The sequence below is a fragment of the Dermacentor variabilis genome, chromosome 10 (genome assembly GCF_050947875.1).
Source record: "Dermacentor variabilis isolate Ectoservices chromosome 10, ASM5094787v1, whole genome shotgun sequence".
In the NCBI taxonomy this organism is placed as follows: Eukaryota; Metazoa; Arthropoda; class Arachnida; order Ixodida; family Ixodidae; genus Dermacentor; species Dermacentor variabilis.
In genome coordinates, this window is record NC_134577.1 from 119,633,756 (window position 1) to 119,653,979 (window position 20,224).

General features: G+C 49.3%; 1 protein-coding gene across 2 annotated transcripts in view; it reads left to right on the forward strand.

Moving 5' to 3' along the window:
• Nucleotides 1-20,224, forward strand: part of LOC142560923 (arrestin domain-containing protein 3-like) — a 273,574-nt gene that overhangs the window by 202,466 nt on the left and 50,884 nt on the right. For both annotated transcript variants that reach the window (XM_075673346.1, XM_075673345.1), the window contains exons 3-5: nucleotides 9,010-9,132; nucleotides 10,702-10,928; nucleotides 10,994-11,173. In XM_075673346.1, the coding sequence (XP_075529461.1) occupies nucleotides 9,010-9,132; nucleotides 10,702-10,928; nucleotides 10,994-11,173 (530 nt within the window). The remainder of the gene's footprint in view (nucleotides 1-9,009; nucleotides 9,133-10,701; nucleotides 10,929-10,993; nucleotides 11,174-20,224) is intronic.

Here is a 20,224-nt window from a genome sequence, read left to right on the forward strand (position 1 = left end):
TATTTGTAGATTTCCTATCAGTGCCCAATGCTAGGCGTCCCACTGACCTTTGGTTCCCATCGAGCCCTGATTGTATCCCTGATTTCAAGCAAACAACAGCATTTCCAAAAGCAATTCTTAGAACCATTACACCTTTCCGCATACCCCGGAGCACCTCGTACCTATTCTATCCCCATAGCGTTCTGTGTTTCATTATATGGCTGCATTTCTCTTCCCCTTTACTGTTATTGTTTTTTCTTGTATTTTCATATATCTATTCCCTTCGGTTATCCATATACGAAGGTATTTATATTCTATTACCGGAGGTATTTCCTGGCCCTGTATTGCCACTGTCTGTTCACTGTTTTCGTTGAATGCCATAACGCCTGATTTTCTAACACTAAGGTTCAAACCTAAATTCTTGCCTTCCTGTCCACAGATATAAGCCAGACGTTGCAAAAAACTTTGCTTGTTAGCTAGCAACACAATGTCGTCTGCATAAAATAAACCTCAAAGTTGCTGCTCTACTACTGCACCCGCCTGTTTGAGTGAGAGATTAAACCAGATATTACTTCCTTCTAGCGCCCTCTCCATCCTCACCGTGCACATAATAAAGAGCATCGGGGATAAAGGGCCCCCCTGTCTCAGTCCCTTCTTGATATCAACTTTCTGCTCGCTCCTTATCCCTTCCCATTCAACGCAAGCGGTATTTTCTACGTAAATCTCTCTCAAAAGCTGTAGACAACCGTCGCCTAAGTCTTTCCCTTCCAGAATATCCCTAAAATGTTGCGGTTTACGTTGTCATAGTCTCCTGTAATGTCTAAAAAGGCCACATATAACGGTCTGCTTTCTACTTTTGAAATTTCAGTACACTGAGTAAGAACAAATAAGTTATCACCCAAACGCCTACCTATTCTGAAGCCAACCTGAAGTTCTCCCAACATGCCATCATTCTCTGCCCATGCTTGCAGCTTTAATTTCACTGCCTGCATTTCTAGCCTGTATATTACCGACGTAATGGTCAACGGTCTATACGAGTGAATTCTTTCTCTCCCTTACCTTTATAAATTAAATTCATTCGACTTTGTCGCCAGCTGTCTGGTATTCGTCTATCTTTTAAAGTTTTTCAACTGTTTTCACCAGAGCTTCCTTACTTTTTGGTTCTAGTTCGTTAATTAGCCTAACGGAAACCCCGTCTAGCCCTGTGGCTGCGCGCTTTGAGATTTTCTCTTCGGCTTTCTTTCAGTTGAAATTTGTCAGCACCAGCTCCTTTTCCACCTGGTTCTCTTTCATGCTCTTTCTTTTTCTTCAAATACAACCTTGTCATTGCCTTGGAAAGATTCGGCTGTTATTTTTTGGATAGAATTTATTGCCGCTTCCCCTTCCAGTTTGTTTCCATTTTCGTCGAGGATATGTTGTTGTGTTTTTGTTGACTTCCTGCCGAATAATTTTATGTGGTTACATAATATTCTAGGGGCGGCCTTCTTTTTCTCACGTGTTTCTGACAACCAACGTTCACTTTCACCTTTTAACTTTGCTTGCACCTGTACTTGAACCATTGGCTTTTTCTGCCGATATATTTCCCATTTACCTGCTACTTCATCCTGCGGCAACTGCGCCTTCTTTGCCTGCCTGTGCTGTCGGTATGGTTTCTGTCGTTCGGCGATTGGCTTCTCGTACCTCCCTGTTCCACGAGCTTTTCGTTTTTTTTTTCCTTTCCAGCGAACATGCTTTTTCGCTTTCCGTATTTCTGGCGTTATTACACTTAGAAGCTCACTATTTCCCACTCCTTACTCGGCAGTTTGCCAAGTTCTTCCTCTACCCTAGTGAGGATGTTTGTTATTTGTTCAGCGTTCAAATTTGGACTGTCAATTTTGCACTCCTTGGTCTCTTTCCGAATACATATCCCATTTTCAAACTGCTGTTGTTATCGTTACTTCCTATGCTGCTATACTCTTCCTCGTCAATGACCATTTCTCTCAATTTATCATGAATTCCTTATTTCATCAGACAGTAATCAATGGTCAATTGACGATTTCCGACTTGCCGCGTGATAGGCCCTTCACACTTAAGCCCTGCATTCACGATAGTGAGGTTGTGTTGCTCACAAAGGTCTAGCATTACTTCCCGTTGTAATAGGTATAGCCATCTAAATCCTGTATGTGGGCATTCATGTGACCTACATTCACCATGGGGACTGCTCGCAGCGCCACCGTAACTGTCATTCGAAAAGAGTCCTCGCTACCATCGGCGGTAGGCAGACTAGTCGATATTCTAGGGACCATAAAGTTAGGGACAGCGATGTTTTCGGCCGCCCCAACAATCCAATGACGCAAGTAGACGTAGCGGTCTACGCATGCCCAGTACAGTTATCCCTAGTTCATGCGTACGCAAGCCTCTTGAGTCCCCTGAACTAAATCTAATGGCTTGGGCTGTTGAGCACGAGGTCGCGGGATCGAATCCCGGCCACGGCGGCCGCATTTCGATAAGGGCGAAATGCGAAAACACCCGTGTGCTTAATTTAGGTGCACGTTAAAGTACTCCAGGTGGTCGAAATCTCCGGAGTCCCCCACTACGGCGTGCCTCATAATCAGAAAGTGGTTTTGGCACGTAAAATTCCATAATTTAATTTTTTTTAATCTAATGGCGCGCCAGATGCATGCGTCATTCGTCAGGCACGCTACCGAAACGAGCGAGACAGGCTGCGCATGTAAGCGTTGGCCTTTCCGGCGACATGTCTGCCTGTTCTATTTTTTTTCTGGATTTAGCCCGACTTTTCGGGCTCGCGGCGTATTCTTGCATTCCTGCTGCATTTCTACACGGCGCAACGGCACTATTGGACTACGGTAAGGTGAGAAATTTTCTTCGACAGTCTGTGACGCTTATGGCACGGAACCAAGACTTGTGATGCAGTTAGCGAAAAACATCTGTGGTGCTGTCGCAGTTAATTTGAGTTAATGACTTGTACTGTGAGATGTTTGCGAGGCTTTCTGTGAATCTCACATAATGGTAACTAATTTCGATAGTTTCTGGGTGCGTTCGCCGTACCTGGTGTTGTGACGCAGTTAGCGAAAAGCAGCTCGGCCATGTGATACAGTTTTTTCGCGTTTACTGAATCTTACTGGTACGATTTCGTGACACTTTCTCTGACCAGCAATATGATTTTAATTAATTTCGTTACATTTTGGGATAATTTTGAGGCAAACTCGCTGCACCTGTCTTGACGCAGCGAGAAGCATCTCGGCCGTGGTGACAAAGTTGATTGGGCGTGTACTGATTCTTGGTGAGACAAATTTGTGGCGCTTCTAATGGCCTCGCAGCGACGTATACCTTCTTTCGCTACTCACGCTTGTAGAAAACACGACGAGTGATTGCCAAGCGTGATAACACGGGAGTATACGTTGCTTGCGCCGGCAGAACGCGCGAAATATAACGCCGAGGAGCTCAAACGCAAGAAACTTGTAACTTCAAAATTCTGCCTTGTGGGCAACTGAAAACAGGCTTTGGACCCAACCTTTTGTCTTAAGTGCGAGTAGAAGGAATTCTGCGAGTGTCCAGCATGGTGTGTTTGCGCTGTGACTGCGCTGTGACTGCGCTGTGACTGCGTTGTGACCACACTTGTGTTTACGTCGCGTACTATCGTGTCGGTTGAAGCCAAGTTCTTTTGGAAACGCGGAGTCTCTCGTTTATCTGTGCTCTTAAAGTGCAGGGCAAAAGGCCCGCGAATGGGGGAATGCTAGAAAATCGGATGTTTTCGTGATATGTGTGGGATTGTTTGGGTTGAGTCGGGCATTTTATACGCGATGTATGTAAAAGCGAATTGCTCTTTTTTGTAATGCCGACCATTCACCACTTTCCCACGTTTCGCCTCTATACGCATTATTCCTACAAGTTGTTAATACGAAAGTGACACACGCACGTAATTTAATCTTTCTCAGCTGCGTAATCCAGTGGAGCTTCGGACGCGTAGTATTGTTGCTTGCCTCGTGCCACAGCGTTGGATGATGACACAAAAAGCCCGGAACGGGAAGTTATCTAGAGTAAAATAAACATTTCCTCATTCCACAAGGCATCTTGCGTCTTTACGCAATCACAGGTACCACATAATCATCTTTACTTAATAAGAAAGTTATTCCGCACCAAAACCGCGCGCGGGTATGCAGTAGAAGGAAAAAAATGCCGCGGCGATCGGCGCCATCGGCGTAACGCGTTCCAGCTAGCATTCAAAGCGCGTGCGCCCGAAACCAAAATGGGAAGTGTGGTTCAGGTATCCATGTTGGCGCTTGGTGCGCTGCAGTCAATTCGGCCACTGGCCTCTGTGGGAGTGTCCGCTCATGTTGTATCCTTTCTCTACAAGGAGGAAGGAAACTGAGGAGAGGCCCTACCCCCTCTGCGCGCTAGGAGAAAAGTGTGGAGGAAATGACGTAGTAGGTTCTCCTTTTCTTGCTGTTTCTTTATTTATTTGCTGTAGTGGCCACGCCTTTCGGGCCACAATGGCGGCTTTGTTATTGTTCTGTGCGCTCACACGGGTTGCTCCGTAGGTTTCGTACCGTGGCAAAGGCTCCGTGCGGGCAGTTTTGCGTTGGTCTCCGTGTTTTGTTGCGCTGCGTCATCTGGACCGTGCTCTACCGGATGTTGCTGTGGCCAGGTGGGACAGCAGGAACTAAAGTTCGTGAAATGAACGCGCATGCAACGCTGTACGCAATGTACCGCGCCACGGCAATGGCAATGGACGAAGGAATATCCGCGGGAAATTTTGCCCTCTTTGGCGGAGTCATGCTAACGTGCTAACGATTGTTTAGTATTGCTGCGGAGCGCGCGGGTCCGAGCAGCACGGTTGTGCGCAGCGCGGCGTAGTTTCGCGAGAAATGTAAACAAGAGAGGAAAGCTGGCCCGATAGGCGGAGCAATGTCATGAGCAATGCCAACTTCCGGCTTCTCTTTCGTTTCAAAAAGAGTGACGTCAGGCCTCTCCAAGAAGCAAAAAATGCTGGTGCAAGCACTGCTTTCCACGCGAACGAAGGCGAAGGCGAAGGCGAAGTGTTAGCATCTCCTTGTGTTGGAAATGTTCTTTGGCGAGTATGTTTTTTGCTAAGCTGCATTCAGCGTTCCAGTGAGTACGTTTGCGGGCAAACAACTGTAGTGTTATGTTCCTGCATGCCTCCTCGTAGAACGTAAGCGGTGATGCGATCTTCAGCATTTGTGCGCTGCCCCAAAGCTGTCGGCAATCTACACAGACGGTTTAAACGTGGGAAAAGTTTACCGGCTGTTGTAGCACGTGTAGTATAGAACCCTCATCAGCGCGCCATCCGCACGCTACTCGTAACCGGCGAATTCCGCCGGCTACATGAGATGGTCGGTTTCTTATGTGTGCGAGAGAAGGGGGAGTGCAGCGTCTTGGCGTGAGCAGGCTTTCCAACACATGCAAACTTTACGCTTGCACTGCGTTATGGTAGCTGCATGCAGGCTGTTTCACAACACACGTGCGAATAGAAAATTCGCGGCGCTTGGCGATGAAACCTCCGTCAAGGGTGGGCGATAAACATGCACCTTCCGTTCACCGTGCTAAATATTTTTTTTAGGAGAACCCAAAGCACGCGTTATTGATAAACTCCGGTAGTAATCGTCACGCAAGTGGTTAGAGCACAACACTTGTTCTTGAGCGCTTGAAGTTGTTTTGCTTCACAGCAGCCTCCCACTTAGCTGAAAGCTTCTTCTCTTGCAGGAACTAATGGAACATCGGAACATCGTCGCGGCCGCTGGTGTTCGTGCAAGCGTAGACTGCACAGAACGCCGGCATGATCGGCCTACAAGTTCAATTGATGCTGCGCACGTCAACTACCACTCCTATATACACACAAATAAAGGAATGTAGGGTCGAGCGAAGCAGATTAGGACGGCGCGCACGCAGAAATAAGCCCGGTCAGGCACGGTCGCGGAGACTGCGAAGGAGCGGAACACCAGTGTTGACGCCACTAAGCCGCGGTTTCCGGTCTCCGCTCGCATCGTCAGCGTCAGCAGCAGCGCGCGGCGCTCGACGGGGGGCGGAGCTACAGCGCAATTTTAACCGACGATTGCGTCGCTGCTAAGTGAAAAATCCCCCCCCCCCCCCAAATTTTACCTTCATGGTTTATAAGGTTCCCGCATCAGTATATGAGCGTCCTATTGAATTCGACAGACTCTTCAGCTTCCCTTTAAGCCTTGTACCAACGCTAACTCTGCGATTTTGTTTCTCGTTTGTTTGTTATTTCTCTTCACTGCGTGTGCTTTAGTTTCTTGCGCTAGTTTTCGTAGGATTAGGACGATGCTTTTTATCCTTTTCTCGGGGACGCCATTTCACCCACTCACAACTTAGTTATCGCTCAGCACAGGACGCTCCCGCATGTATCGGAAATTTCTCGAATGTCATCGATAGTTCTAACCGGTTCTATCCGGTGTCTGTTGCCACTGAACCTTGTGTAATCTGATTGTATGCGCGACGCGAATTGTGTCGTACTTTCTGGATGGCACGTGGGAACCAGCGATTACTCTGGAAACTTCGATGGCTCATGTATAAAAGCCGATGCGCTTGACCGGCCGATCAGATTTCGACAATCGCTGACCGTGTTCGCCGCTATCACTGTGCTTTGAGTGTAACTTGCTTTTGTAGGCAGGTGTTCGCCCAATAAAAGGCTAGTTTCGTCATTCACACTGTTGTCGCTGTATTATTCCCCGTCAGTACTACGTGAAAATGTATAGAACAAGCGACTAGTTTCAATAAGCTGCAACAAACGCTAGCTTCAGTGCCAGTTTTGGCCTACCTCGACGAGTACGCTGACGGGGAAGTTGAAGTCGACGTCAGCATTGTCAATCTTGTAGCCATACTAGTGCAGTAGCAAAACAGCATTTAAAGAGTAATCGCCTTCGATAGTCGCACTTTGTTGCGTCTCGAGTCCCCACATTTCTCTCTCGCACCCGCTCTTACTCTCGCATGCGGTCAAACGTCCGTCGCCTCCGCAAGAGCCACGCCTCGCTGTACCTACTAGCAATTGTAAATACGCGTCTGCGAAGCATTACAACGGTACGCGTCGCAAAAAGGGGTGAAATTTGAAAGCAAGCGCCGTGCGCCCTCCTCGTTGGGGCCGTGCTGCCAGCCAGAGAGCCAACGTCAGTCGCACAAGTGCGCCTACCTAACTTTCGTTCGTCTGTCGTCACTCAGTGACACGTGCTTTCGGTAATTATTCAAGGCGACATCAGTTATTTGTTTGATCTGGTCTTCAATAGACGACTCAAAGTTTAGAGAAATACTAAAACCCAGAAACCGAATGTCTGCGTGCCTTTGTTTTGCTGCGTGCCCTAGCAAGAGGGGCTTACTTCCGTTTCGTCTGCTTATTCGCACGTCGTGCAGTCGCATTTTCGGTAAACGGAACTATCCGCCATTTTCTACCGCATTTCATAGCGTGATCGTTCTTGCTTCTGCTGGTGCTGCCGCAGTACTGGTAACTGTTGCACAGGCTAATACCGCAAATCAGGTGTTCTCGTGCAGAACGCACAAAATCGTGCACTGCGTGAAACGAGAGAAACTCAACAGCTGGCGCGTGACACCATCATCGGAAGTGCGCGAAACAGGAAAAAGGCCGAGAGGAAAAAAACAACGCGGCGGCCGTGACATACCCGTCACGCGATACTCCGGCTCCGGTATGGAAGGCCGCAGGGAAGGAATTTTGCTTGCGGAGACTAGGCAGCGGCAAGTGGAGAGAGTATATATGTAGGCGATGACGCTTGCCTTCTGAAATCATGGGTTTACTGCACTTCAAATAGTATCGCGATATCAATTATACTCACTAATTAGTTTACTTACTAATAGTACCAATTATACTCCAAGCGCATTTCTGCCGTCGCCGTGAGTTTCCAATAAAGTCCAAGGGCGGAAAAGTCTTCGCCACGTGGCATGCTGTATGCGCGAGTCAAAGCGTACGAGGGTGAGACGGCGATCGTGGCTCCATCTCGTGCACGAGAGGGAGGAAAGCCAGGATGAAGCGCGCCGTCTTCCGTGGCGCGCAAGGCTCTGGGCGGAGGGTAAAGAAGGGGTGCGCGTTCCACTCCGGGTGGCCGCGCGTGCCCGCCCGGGCCGCTGTATCTTGAAAGCTATCTGCGACGGGGGCACAGTCCGCCGCGCGCGGTATTTTCACGGCTTATTTCGCGTTGATGCAAGACGCAGCAAGAAGCCGAGTTCGCTCACTGCAGCTGCCACGCTTCCTCACTCCGGCGTTCTGACAATGAGTTCGCGCGGTCATCGCGTGAGGTGTGTTCAGGTTTACTTGTGCGTGTGTGACACCATGCTGGTTATTTAGTTAGTATACCCACGTTTACAAGTTTATGTGGCCTATAAATCTACTATCGTTACTTCGTACAGCTGCCCGGTAATTTGCTCTCGCAATCGATTCTTAGGCTTTCGGGCGAAACTGCGACTTTTTTCTATCTCTGCTATTCTTGCAATAATTTGAACAATTATCGCAACAGAACACTCCTTAGCTACATTATTCGCTGTGCTTATATTCTTATGGTGTATATTTCTCAAGTATATTTGCCGTGTTTCCATTGTTACAGCGAATTGCCTAATGCTATTTTCTTGCCAATCCTTGAATCCATGTCCACTTAATTCCTAACAGGAGGTCTTCGTTTAGCCATGTGTTATAGGACCTCCATCGGAATTTGTACCCCCTAATGCGTCTATTTCATTTCAACTGCATATATATATATATATATATATATATATATATATATATATATATATATATATAGCTTTCTCTTTAGAGGCTACGTTGCTTCCAGCGTTTAACGAAAGTTTGCTATGGGGCCTGGTGTTTGCTGTTTATATACATGAGTTTGGTCTCATGAAAACCCCGTTATCCTACAGACTTGGTGGCAAGTTTGACGTAAACTGCTCCAGTTGTTCTACCAGTTATGCGTATACTAGCGCACTGCATAGAAGGAGTTGCACATTTTCAAATGGATGGCATGTTGACAATGTGCTTGCTCTTTCTCACAGCCATCCGGGTAATGCTCAGGGGCAAGGCACACGCCGAGTGGAAGGTGGTGGTTAGCGGCGACCGGCGGACGGTGAAAGACGACCAGGTCTTCATCGACGACCGGGCCGTCATATGGGGAAAAGGTGAGTGCTTCCTCACGTTTAGGTCTACGCAAGTCATAATTAGGAACTGAGCCGCGGCGCAGAGGCTGAGAGGTTCAGAAATGCCTCATAGTTTTCTAGCTGCCTTGAACAGAGTGCAGAATAGTTGTTCAGCCTCTCCAGTTTCAATGCTTTGATAGCACTGGCCATACGGCCTGCGTAATTCCTCCTTGTGACGAGGCTTTCAAAAGGCGTTATTTTGCAGCACGGAGAGCTACCGCTTTTGCATCTCTGCGTCATCACTTTGTCGGAAGGGGCCCTCTGCCTGCTACAGCCTTCCAACTCCGGCCACAAGCAGCCTCTTTAGGTGCTGGTGTGGAGATGGAAAACAAAAAGAAAATATATTGGGGCCATTTCTGACCAGTCAACTGTGAAACTACGCAATTAGCGGGAACTGTGTGCAGGCAAGCTGCAGGATATATGCACGTGAAGAAAACGTTGTCGTGTTGTTTTAAAACAATTCTTAAATTTGTGCTGCAAGAATTTCAGAAAAGAAAGGCACACTGAAATGTGTCCTAGTCGTAAATTATCAATGGTTTCGTTTTTCCTAGTATGAACTAGCGAATAAATAAATGTGGCCACAAAACGTGCGCGACTACAATTTGCTCAACCTACCAACGCCATCCAGTGCTACCTATTTGGCGGATCTGTTTCTTGTTCGGAGCTATGCGCTGATACATGTCGAGTGACAAAATTCAACGGCCGTGTTTTTGTTTTGATTGCGGGAGGTAGGCAGTCTTCATCCTGTCACAAAATGCGGTGCGCATTGAGATGCCTTAGTATTTGCAGGAGACCACAGGTTTCCATGGATAAGCCGCCCCGTTAAGCGTAAGGAGCACCGCCCGACGAATATATTGCAAAGCGGCTGGTCGGAGTTGATAAGTGGTGGCCTCTTCGTTTTTTTTTTTTAGGGGTGGGGGGAAGCTGATTTATTTGGAGCTCTCGATCCGACCAAGACGACTGGAGGCGTGAAAGGAAAGTCAGTGGATCGCAATAATTGTCGTGTCGCGGGGGCAAATATTTGTCATCTGCTCTAGTAGATCCGTGCTGCTCACAATAGCCTCTGTTGCGACTGCGCCTCCTTCTGAGGGGAATTTTCTAATCACCCCTATTTGGCGCAGGGCACACAGGGCTTGGAATGTTTCTATTTGCATCCTTGCTTGTCATCACACGCACTACGAGGGCATTGTATTCTCATTTCATTGGGTCGTGAAAAAAAAGAACGCTGTACTTTTTGCGCATTCATTCGCACCAACTTGCCCTGTAACAACTACTGATAAACACGACATGGGCAATGCTTCTCTTCTTATCTTTGAATATCTGTCTAAAAAAGAACTATAGCTGTTTTTTGTGAGTTAATCTTCCTGCACACACCTGTTGCTTATTAAGGCGACCCTGAGTAGAAAACGCATGTTTTTGAGAGACACCTAGATGTCATCATCCGGAATTACGTGCGTTGACGGGCATGTCATGTCAGAAAGAGGCGTTCTCACACCGCTAAGCTGACGTCAGAACGTGCCCTTGTTAACAGTCGTCGTGACCTCTATGCAGAAAAAAGTGATGGCAGCCTTCCCATACTGCCCCGGGGCCAGCACGCTTTCGCATTCCGGTTCCAGCTGCCCGAGAGCAATCTGCCATGCTCGTTCGAGTCACGGCCCTGCACAGTGCGCTATTACGTCAAGGTCACCATGGACATCCCGTACGCGTCACCACCGCAGGGCATGAAGTATTTCACCATCATCGGGCCACACATCGACTGCATGGACGAGCAGTATCTCGTGAGCACCCGCCGCTCTTCTCTGATTGGCTGTGTCTGCACTCGTGATATGCCTCTGTTTCGCAGAAACCGTTGGTCGGCCAGGACAAGCGCGCCGTGTGCTGCCTCTGCTGCCAGAGGGGCGTAGTCAGCTTGCGTAGCGCCCTCGAACGGTCTGCCTACTGCTGCGGCGAGAGTTTGCGTCTCAAGGCCGACATCGACAACCAAAGCGAGGAAGAAGTGCGGCTCAAGCTCAAGCTCGTACAGGTAGGTGTATACTTCAAGGACAACCGAGAGTTGACACCTGTTCATAAAAGCAGTTTGTTCGACGTGAGAGTACTTCTTGTTGGGCTACTTGGTGAAACAGGGTTATGAAAAGAGGGGCGCAACTTGGCACGCACACAGACGTCTCGCCTACCTCGTCTGTGTATGCGCTGATTTGCGCCTCTCCTCTATAGCTAATAGATCGTTTTGCTGAAACGCGAATGTGTAATACACACTGAGGTTTTGGAGCGCTTAAACTAAAGAAATGTGCTTTTCTTGTGCTGATTGGTGTGAGCTTTCCTTTAGCTTGAAGTGCAAGGCTGGCAAGCATGCGGTAAATGCGTTTAGGGTCTAAGCTGTGAGCAAAATTATGCGAATCCCACGACGGCTCGTTCAAAGAACAAGCAATTTCGCCAAAATTTCTACCAAAGTACTGTCTCTGAAACCGGTCAACCGAAATTTAATCAGTCTTTCAATAGGTGAAGCGCCAATAGTGACGCCACACAAGAAGGAATACAGACAGAACAAGGCGCTACTTGCAATTCTTTGCAGTAATTTCAGTAAAACACGTTGCAGTAAAACACGTTGTGGGGCTAGTTAGCGCCTTGTCCTGACTGTATTCCTTCTTGTGGACCGTCACTATTGGCGCTTCACCTATTGAAAGCTATGCACCAGCTAGCCCCACAACGTGTTTTACTTTAATCAGTCCTTGCTCTGCCCTTATGAAAAGGCGCCTGTAATTTTATTTGATCTGTAGCAAAGACTAATACATTGCAAAATGTTTATCTGCGACATACGCGAGCAATGCATACGTCCCTGATATATATAGACATGGCACAAGGCTACTTGTTGCTTTTCTCTACGTGCTGCGCTTCGGAATTTCTAGACGGATCTGTTTGTGCATCTGTGTATGCTGAATGTTGAACTTAATATTGCTGAGCTTTTTTTTTTTCTTGTTCTTGTCTCGGCTAGGACCTCTTCAATACAAATGAATGCGTGGTAAACGGCGGAATCGGACCTCTGGCTTCGAGCAAAGCAACCGTATGTTCTATTAGGCCACTGTCGGTTTTTCTCGCTATTCGTGATTAAGCCATGTAGCTCTTTGAAATGCTTTGCACGTGCGTCGCATGATAGTTTCTTGATTTTGCCCCTAGTGACAGCCAGCGGTTTGGGACTGCGCGCCCCCCACTTTCGTGAAAGGCCCACATTTCCAAGCTTTCTGGCGTGAAAACGTCAAATGGCCCATTGAGCGAAAAGAAGTAAAACCTGTTGCACGAAGTGAAAGCTGTCAAAACAGCAAAGCTGTTGGTCGATTTCCTCATGTTCGAACTCATGTCTAGCGTGATTTTCATGAAAGTCCTTTGTCTCGTTGTCTTCATCTTGCTAGACTCAAGCTTCGGCTCCAGATTGCGCGCACTCTTCAGTTGCGTGAGGTTGTCATCAAACCACAGTCTATCACAAACCTTGCAGCTGTGGCCGCATTCATGGTGGAGAAATTCTTTCTTGAACCTTCCATCGGCACCCTCCGTGAGAGGAGTCTCCCTGCGTCGAAGTCTCTGCTCGGCCTCTTACTCCCGAAGTTGGGGGTCAGCTTGCCTCTGCGGGCGTTGGCTCGGGTTTCTATTTCTTGTAAGTGGGCGTTGGCTTGCCTCCACCGGCACTTGGCCTGCGCTTCCCGTCCTCGACCCTCGGCGGTAGCGGCTTCCCTCTGCTGACGCTTTGCTTGCGCGTCTCGCTCTCAGGGCCTGGATTTGCCCGACGTGGACGCGCAATCGGCGGAAGTTGATCAGGTGTTAAGCACCCCCTATACCTGGGCCGATCCCAAGAATAGTGCAATACTAGGCCGACCCGCGGCGAAGGCGAAGCAGGCGTGAAGAACTCCTCATACGTGGACCGATGCATAAGATAGTTCAATACCAGGCCTACACGCGGCGCAGGAGAAGCAGGCGTTAAGCACTCTCCATACTTTGGCCGATCCCAATAATAGTGCAATACCAGGCCGACTCGTGGCGTTAAGTACTCCCCATGCGTGGTCCGATCCCAAGAATAGTGCAATACCAGGCCTACTCGCGGCGTTAAGAACTCCTCATACGTGGGCCGATCCCAAGAATAGTGTAATGCCGCACCGACCCGCGGCGCAGGCGAAGCATACGTTAAGCACTCCCCTTACATGAACCGATGCCGAAAATAGTTCAATACCAGGCCTACACGCGGCGCAGGAGAAGCAGGCGTTAAGCACTCCCCATACTTGGGCCGATCCCAATAATAGTGCAATACCAGGCCGACTCGTGGCGTTAAGTACTCCCCATGCGTGGTCCGATCCCAAGAATAGTGCAATACCAGGCCGACTCGCGGCGTTAAGAACTCCTCATACGTGGGCCGATCCCAAGAATAGTGTAACGCCGCACCGACCCGCGGCGCAGGCGAAGCATACGTTAAGCACTCCCCTTACATGAACCGATGCCGAAAATAGTTCAATACCGGGCCGACCCGCGGCGCAGGTTAAGCAGGCGTTAAGCACTCCCCATACGTGGGTCGATCCCAAGAATAGTGCAATACCAGGCCGACTTGCGGTGAAGGTGAAGCAGGCGTTAAGAGCTCCTCATGCGTGGGCAGATCTCAAGAATAGTGCCATTCCGCACCGACCCGCGGCGCAGGTGCAGCATGCGTTAAGAACTCCTCATACGTTGGGCGATCCCAAGAATAGTGCAATACCAGGCCTACTCGCGGCCTTAAGCACTCCCCATACGTGTGACCGATCCCAAGAATAGTACAATGCCGCACCGACACGCAGCTCAGGTGAAGCAGGCGTTAAGCACTCCCCATACGTGGGCCGATCCCAAGAATAGTGCAATGCCACACCGACCCGCGGCGGTGGTGAAACAGGCGTTAAGCACTCCCTATTCCTGGACCGATCCCCATGACAGTGTAATACCGGGCCGACCCGCGGCGGAGGTGACGCAAGCGCTAAGCACTCCCCCATACGTGGGCCAATCCCAAGAATAGTGCAATGCCACATCGACCCGCGGCGGTGGTGAAACAGGCGTTAAGCACTCCCTATTCCTGGACCGATCCCCATGACAGTGCAATACCGGGCCGACCCGCGGCGGAGGTGAAGCAAGCGCTAAGCACTCCCCCATACGTGGGCCAATCCCAAGAATAGTGCAATGCCACACCGACCCGCGGCGGTGGTGAAACAGGCGTTAAGCACTCCCTATTCCTGGACCGATCCCCATGACAGTGCAATACCGGGCCGACCCGCGGCGGAGGTGAAGCAAGCGCTAAGCACTCCCCCATACGTGGGCCAATCCCAAGAATAGTGCAATGCCACACCGACCAGCGGCGGTGGTGAAACAGGCGTTAAGCACTCCCTATTCCTGGACCGATCCCCATGACAGTGCAATACCGGGCCGACCCGCGGCGGAGGTGAAGCAAGCGCTAAGCACTCCCCCATACGTGGGCCAATCCCAAGAATAGTGCAATGCCACACCGACCCGCGGCGGTGGTGAAACAGGCGTTAAGCACTCCCTATTCCTGGACCGATCCCCATGACAGTGCAATACCGGGCCGACCCGCGGCGGAGGTGAAGCAAGCGCTAAGCACTCCCCCATACGTGGGCCAATCCCAAGAATAGTGCAATGCCACACCGACCCGCGGCGGTGATGAAACAGGCGTTAAGCACTCCCTATTCCTGGACCGATCCCCATGACAGTGCAATACGGGGCCGACCCGCGGCGGAGGTGAAGCAAGCGCTAAGCACTCCCCCATACGTGGGCCAATCCCAAGAATAGTGCAATGCCACACCGACCCGCGGCGGTGGTGAAACAGGCGTTAAGCACTTCCTATTCCTGGACCGATCCCCATGACAGTGCAATACTGGGCCGACCCGCGGCGGAGGTGAAGCAAGCGCTAAGCACTCCCCCATACGTGGGCCAATCCCAAGAATAGTGCAATGCCACACCGACCCGCGGCGGTGGTGAAACAGGCGTTAAGCACTCCCTATTCCTGGACCGATCCCCATGACAGTGCAATACCGGGCCGACCCGCGGCGGAGGTGAAGCAAGCGCTAAGCACTCCCCCATACGTGGGCCAATCCCAAGAATAGTGCAATGCCACACCGACCCGCGGCGGTGATGAAACAGGCGTTAAGCACTCCCTATTCCTGGACCGATCCCCATGACAGTGCAATACGGGGCCGACCCGCGGCGGAGGTGAAGCAAGCGCTAAGCACTCCCCCATACGTGGGCCAATCCCAAGAATAGTGCAATGCCACACCGACCCGCGGCGGTGGTGAAACAGGCGTTAAGCACTTCCTATTCCTGGACCGATCCCCATGACAGTGCAATACTGGGCCGACCCGCGGCGGAGGTGAAGCAAGCGCTAAGCACTCCCCCATACGTGGGCCAATCCCAAGAATAGTGCAATGCCACACCGACCCGCGGCGGTGGTGAAACAGGCGTTAAGCACTCCCTATTCCTGGACCGATCCCCATGACAGTGCAATACGGGGCCGACCCGCGGCGGAGGTGAAGCAAGCGCTAAGCACTCCCCCATACGTGGGCCAATCCCAAGAATAGTGCGATTCCACACCGACCCGCGGCGGTGGTGAAACAGGCGTTAAGCACTCCCTATTCCTGGACCGATCCCCATGACAGTGCAATACCGGGCCGACCCGCGGCGGAGGTGAAGCAAGCGCTAAGCACTCCCCCATACGTGGGCCAATCCCAAGAATAGTGCAATGCCACACCGACCCGCGGCGGTGATGAAACAGGCGTTAAGCACTCCCTATTCCTGGACCGATCCCCATGACAGTGCAATACCGGGCCGACCCGTGGCGGAGGTGAAGCAAGCGTTAAGCACTCCCCCATACGTGGGTCGATGCTGAAGATAGTGCAATACCCGGCCGACACGCGGTGAAGGTGCAGTTCGCTATTAAGGGGCCCACATACACAGCTTCGCTGGTCATCCTTGCTCAGTGCTGAAGGTGACTGAGTTCATTTATATTTTATTTAGTACATACTGGCAGTCCGAAGACCAAGCAGGAGCAAAAATATGTACATAGTGAACAGAATTTTATAACTATACCAAAGAATGTAGTGAGCTTTGCCACTCAGACAAGTATAGACAAACAAACATGATTACAACTACGTTGGCGAGAACAAAAAGTTAAGTTTCGTTAGAAAGTCAAAGTATCGATTGTGAAAGGAAATTAGTTGACTGCTATACGAATAAAGGTAGTAGTTTCATCGGCCGTATAATCTTGTAAGAATAGGCATACTATACTCTCGGACAACTTTCTGTGGCAATGAAGGGAAAGTACATGCGCGTGGCTGCCGCACACGTATTACCGCGCTAAGTACTCCGGCAGCGTTGACAGTGCTTCTGGTTATTCGGAACAGACGCTGAATTGATGCATCTTTCACGTGCGAAAGTTTAGCGTTTCCGCAGACGCGGAATGGAAAAGCCGCAAAATAAGTGAACCTTTACACTCAGTGGTGTGTTCTAATTTAACCGTTGCCAATAAGCTGTTTCTGTTTTCTCTTCCCCTGCCTACACTAATGTGATTAAAACGCGGGGCTCTTTTCAGAAGTGGGCGCGCTCATTTGGGCGCGCTTTTCCTGAGAAGCTTGTCCTTCATAGTCACAGAATTTCCGCGATTGTAGCTAAATTAACAAGCATGCTGTCACGCGCGCACAAGCCTACATGAACACATCTCACTTGATGTCCGCGGTAACTCGCTATCCAAATGCTGCAGTGAGGAAACGCGGCAAAATGTGCCTGGAGAATCCACATAATTGCTATCGCAACACACAACAGCATATCGCAACATCATTGCACAAATTTGTAGAATCACTTGAACGCGTGCAAAAAGAAAGCAAGCACAAGTTAGTTCATCAATTGTCACGACGTAGACAAGAGTATAGCCTTATCAAAAACGACGTTTAAACGAAATGATACATCTCTTTCAAAGTAACGAAGGCCACCTGCTGAAAAAAATACATTTCAAGCGAGCGCGTTCCAATCGGTAATAGTTCGCGGCAAAAACGAGTGTTTGAGAAGGTTAGTTCGTGCGATGTATGCAAGGTCGTGATTATGACTATGTCTGGTCTCATAGTTTAGAATAACTTTTGGCTGGGCTAGTTGGACTTGCCAAATGCGCTCTTTTCGTCTACGTCGTTTTTTCCCTGTGTTTGTTCTTTCTTAGGCGCAACTCTTCCTAAAACATCTGTCTGGCCGGTCGGGGAAAAGTGCGAGAAAGGTATTTACCGGCATCGATAGTAAACTGCCGAGTGGGGAGCAAGAAAAGAAACTTGAGCCAGGCGATAGCTCTGTGCTGTTCCAAAAGTGGGATGTTTTTACTAGTCATCAGTGATGAATGCGAATCAATATTGTGATAGGTATTATAGATGAATCTTACTGTTCTCCTTTGAACCATTTATAGCTTGCAAACAGCTGTGCGCCATCGTGGCCTACAATACTTATATTCATCCGGAGAAAGCGTTAGGCAAGCACATCTTGCATTGTTCTCGCGAAACGTAGATTGGGCAGCTTCGAGAAGAGCAGCTTACATGCTTTGTGAGCGTTGGCTGATCTGCGTCGCACTTTCGTGCTGCGGCGCGGTTCACTCTTGCGTCTTGAAAGCTGGGACAGGAACGATGTGTTCGCCCTTCTTTTATGCATCGTTGTGTACTCCACAGTCATCGCTCATGTTCGAGTACGTGTTCGAGCCCCCAACGTATACGCAACACGTCGGCATTCCTGCAACAGCTCAAATCACTGCACAAGGAGAAAGCACGCTGAGGGAGGCGACCATCAACTTACCCATGTTGAGCAAGGGACGCGCTTGGGCGCCTAGGCGCAACTCAGAGGTTAGCAGTCGTGTATGGTTCTGGGACTTTCGCGCATCGCTCACTGCCAGGTGCACGCGTCGTCTGCTTAGGCGCTATGTAAAAGTTGGTAATACCAAAATTATACAACAGAGCTTTAGCGTCTCCGGTATTCTGGAAAGGCAAGTGGACTGCGCGTTTTGCCGGATGAGCGGATGTGCAAACGTGAACTGCCTGCACGGTGCAGCCACCTGGTGGCACAGAGCTTAACCAGGCATTGCTAATGTTGCAGTAGGCAATTGTGTTTTACTTTGCTGCTAGTGGATATTTTCGGCGGCAAAACGATTATGCTGCTGCCAATAAGTTAACAGCGGCAGCGAAGCACAATATACTTCGTCACTGCAATATTCTTCGTTTGTCTGGCGGAGCTGTGCGCCACCAGGTGGCTGCACCATGACATCCGTTCGCGTTTGGGCCCCCGCTGATCCGCCTGGTAAAGTGCGCAGTTCGCTTGCGTTTACCCGAATGGTAAACACCCTAAAACTTTCTAATTAGCAGCCCTGCAGTTTTGCTAAGATTACATTGGTAGTACATGCTAATCATTTATAGGCATTATAGGCAATGTGAAATTTCGTTGCAGTTGGCCTTTAGGTGTCGGGAAGTGCTGAGTAAACAAACGCTTATATAGGAGAGCATGGTATGCTGCTATAGATTGGTGCTGCCGTCAGTGTAAGCACTCCACGGGACATGTTCTTCCTACAGTTTATTCTCGAGACACAGCACGGAATCCAAAAAGGACAAGAAACTGCGGCAGTGTTACCTGTATAGCCTGTTCAATGACTGACAGTCAAATTCCGTCAACAGCTTCACGGAATGCCAAATCGCATTGTATCGTTTTAATACCTTGCCTGGATTGATTCTTATCTTTAGCCGCATGTGAAATAGTTATAACGCTAGCAGACCAAGATTTCAATCGTCCGCATCACCCATAGTCCTTATACAAGGAAGGCCTCTTGAGAAGTTTGAGGCAGACACGCAAGTATTCGGCAGGCTGCTTCGAAGGTTTCCGTGTTGGTTAAATGTAAGAGAGAAAACAGTTTTCTTTATTATCATTTATTGATATTATTTATTACACCCTCAAAGTACAGTTCTACATTGCAGAGGTGAGGGGCAAACGTAAATACAGGGGCAAATAACACGTACTCGATTATACATACAAAATACAAATAAATTAAAAGCTTTCAAAGACCAAAGGCATACACATGTAATTTAATAATTGAGAAGAAGGAAAAACAAAGTTCTCCCCGAAGCGTTAGATAAGCATTCATATAATACATGGCAAAAACATAGCAAAGATGACGAGCACAGTGTTAACAATGGGAAATTGCAAAACTTGCAAAAACTTTATTGCAAGAAATGAGTTGCGTTGTCGGTGCCCTCACTCCGGGCCTCGCTTGCAGCGTTCTCCATCGCGCCATTCGCATCATTGGTATGGGCGGTTTCCAGGCGACTTTCATTCGAGAACCCATGAACCCCTTGCGTCTGTGTAGCGGGATGTATTTGACGAAAACCCAGTAATGAAGCAGCGGATACGAATGCAAGCGTTATGAAAAAAAAAAACAATTCTGTTCCGTTACTCCTCTAGCCCTCGCGGTGAACAGTGCCGCGTGCATGAGCCGACGAAACTACGGCGTTTTTTACGTGCAGATTTCTTCCGCGTATAGCATGGAAGAAAGAAAGAAAATTGGAGAGGCCCTGACGTCACGTTTTCGAAGCTGGAATCGCAGCCATGTCGGTGTGTCATCCCTGTTCGCCCCTCCAATCAAATCGCTGGAGCAGACGGTGCGAACTGTGCAGATATGCGAGCCATCCGAAGTGTGCGCTGTTAACGCGGGTCAGAACAAAACCTACAAAATTTCTGGAACAGTTTTTGTGTAACAGACGCGTCCCTGTGTTGTTATGTGGCACGTTGAAAAAGACAAATACCCACGCCGTGATTACGTTAGTGCCTGTGTTGCTGGCTGACACTCACAGAAACAAACACAACTGTCAAGCTTACTCCGCGCAATCCAAACTCAGCTAGTCTAGCTAACAGAATGAGCTTCGACAAAGACGCTGGCGGAAAATCTTGTCTCTGTTTTAGGAAACCGAGAGCAGCAGCGGCAGATTTACGAGCGCGGTTGCTGTGGTAATCGGAACGTTTGGAACACCAGTTCCAGTGCTTCTTT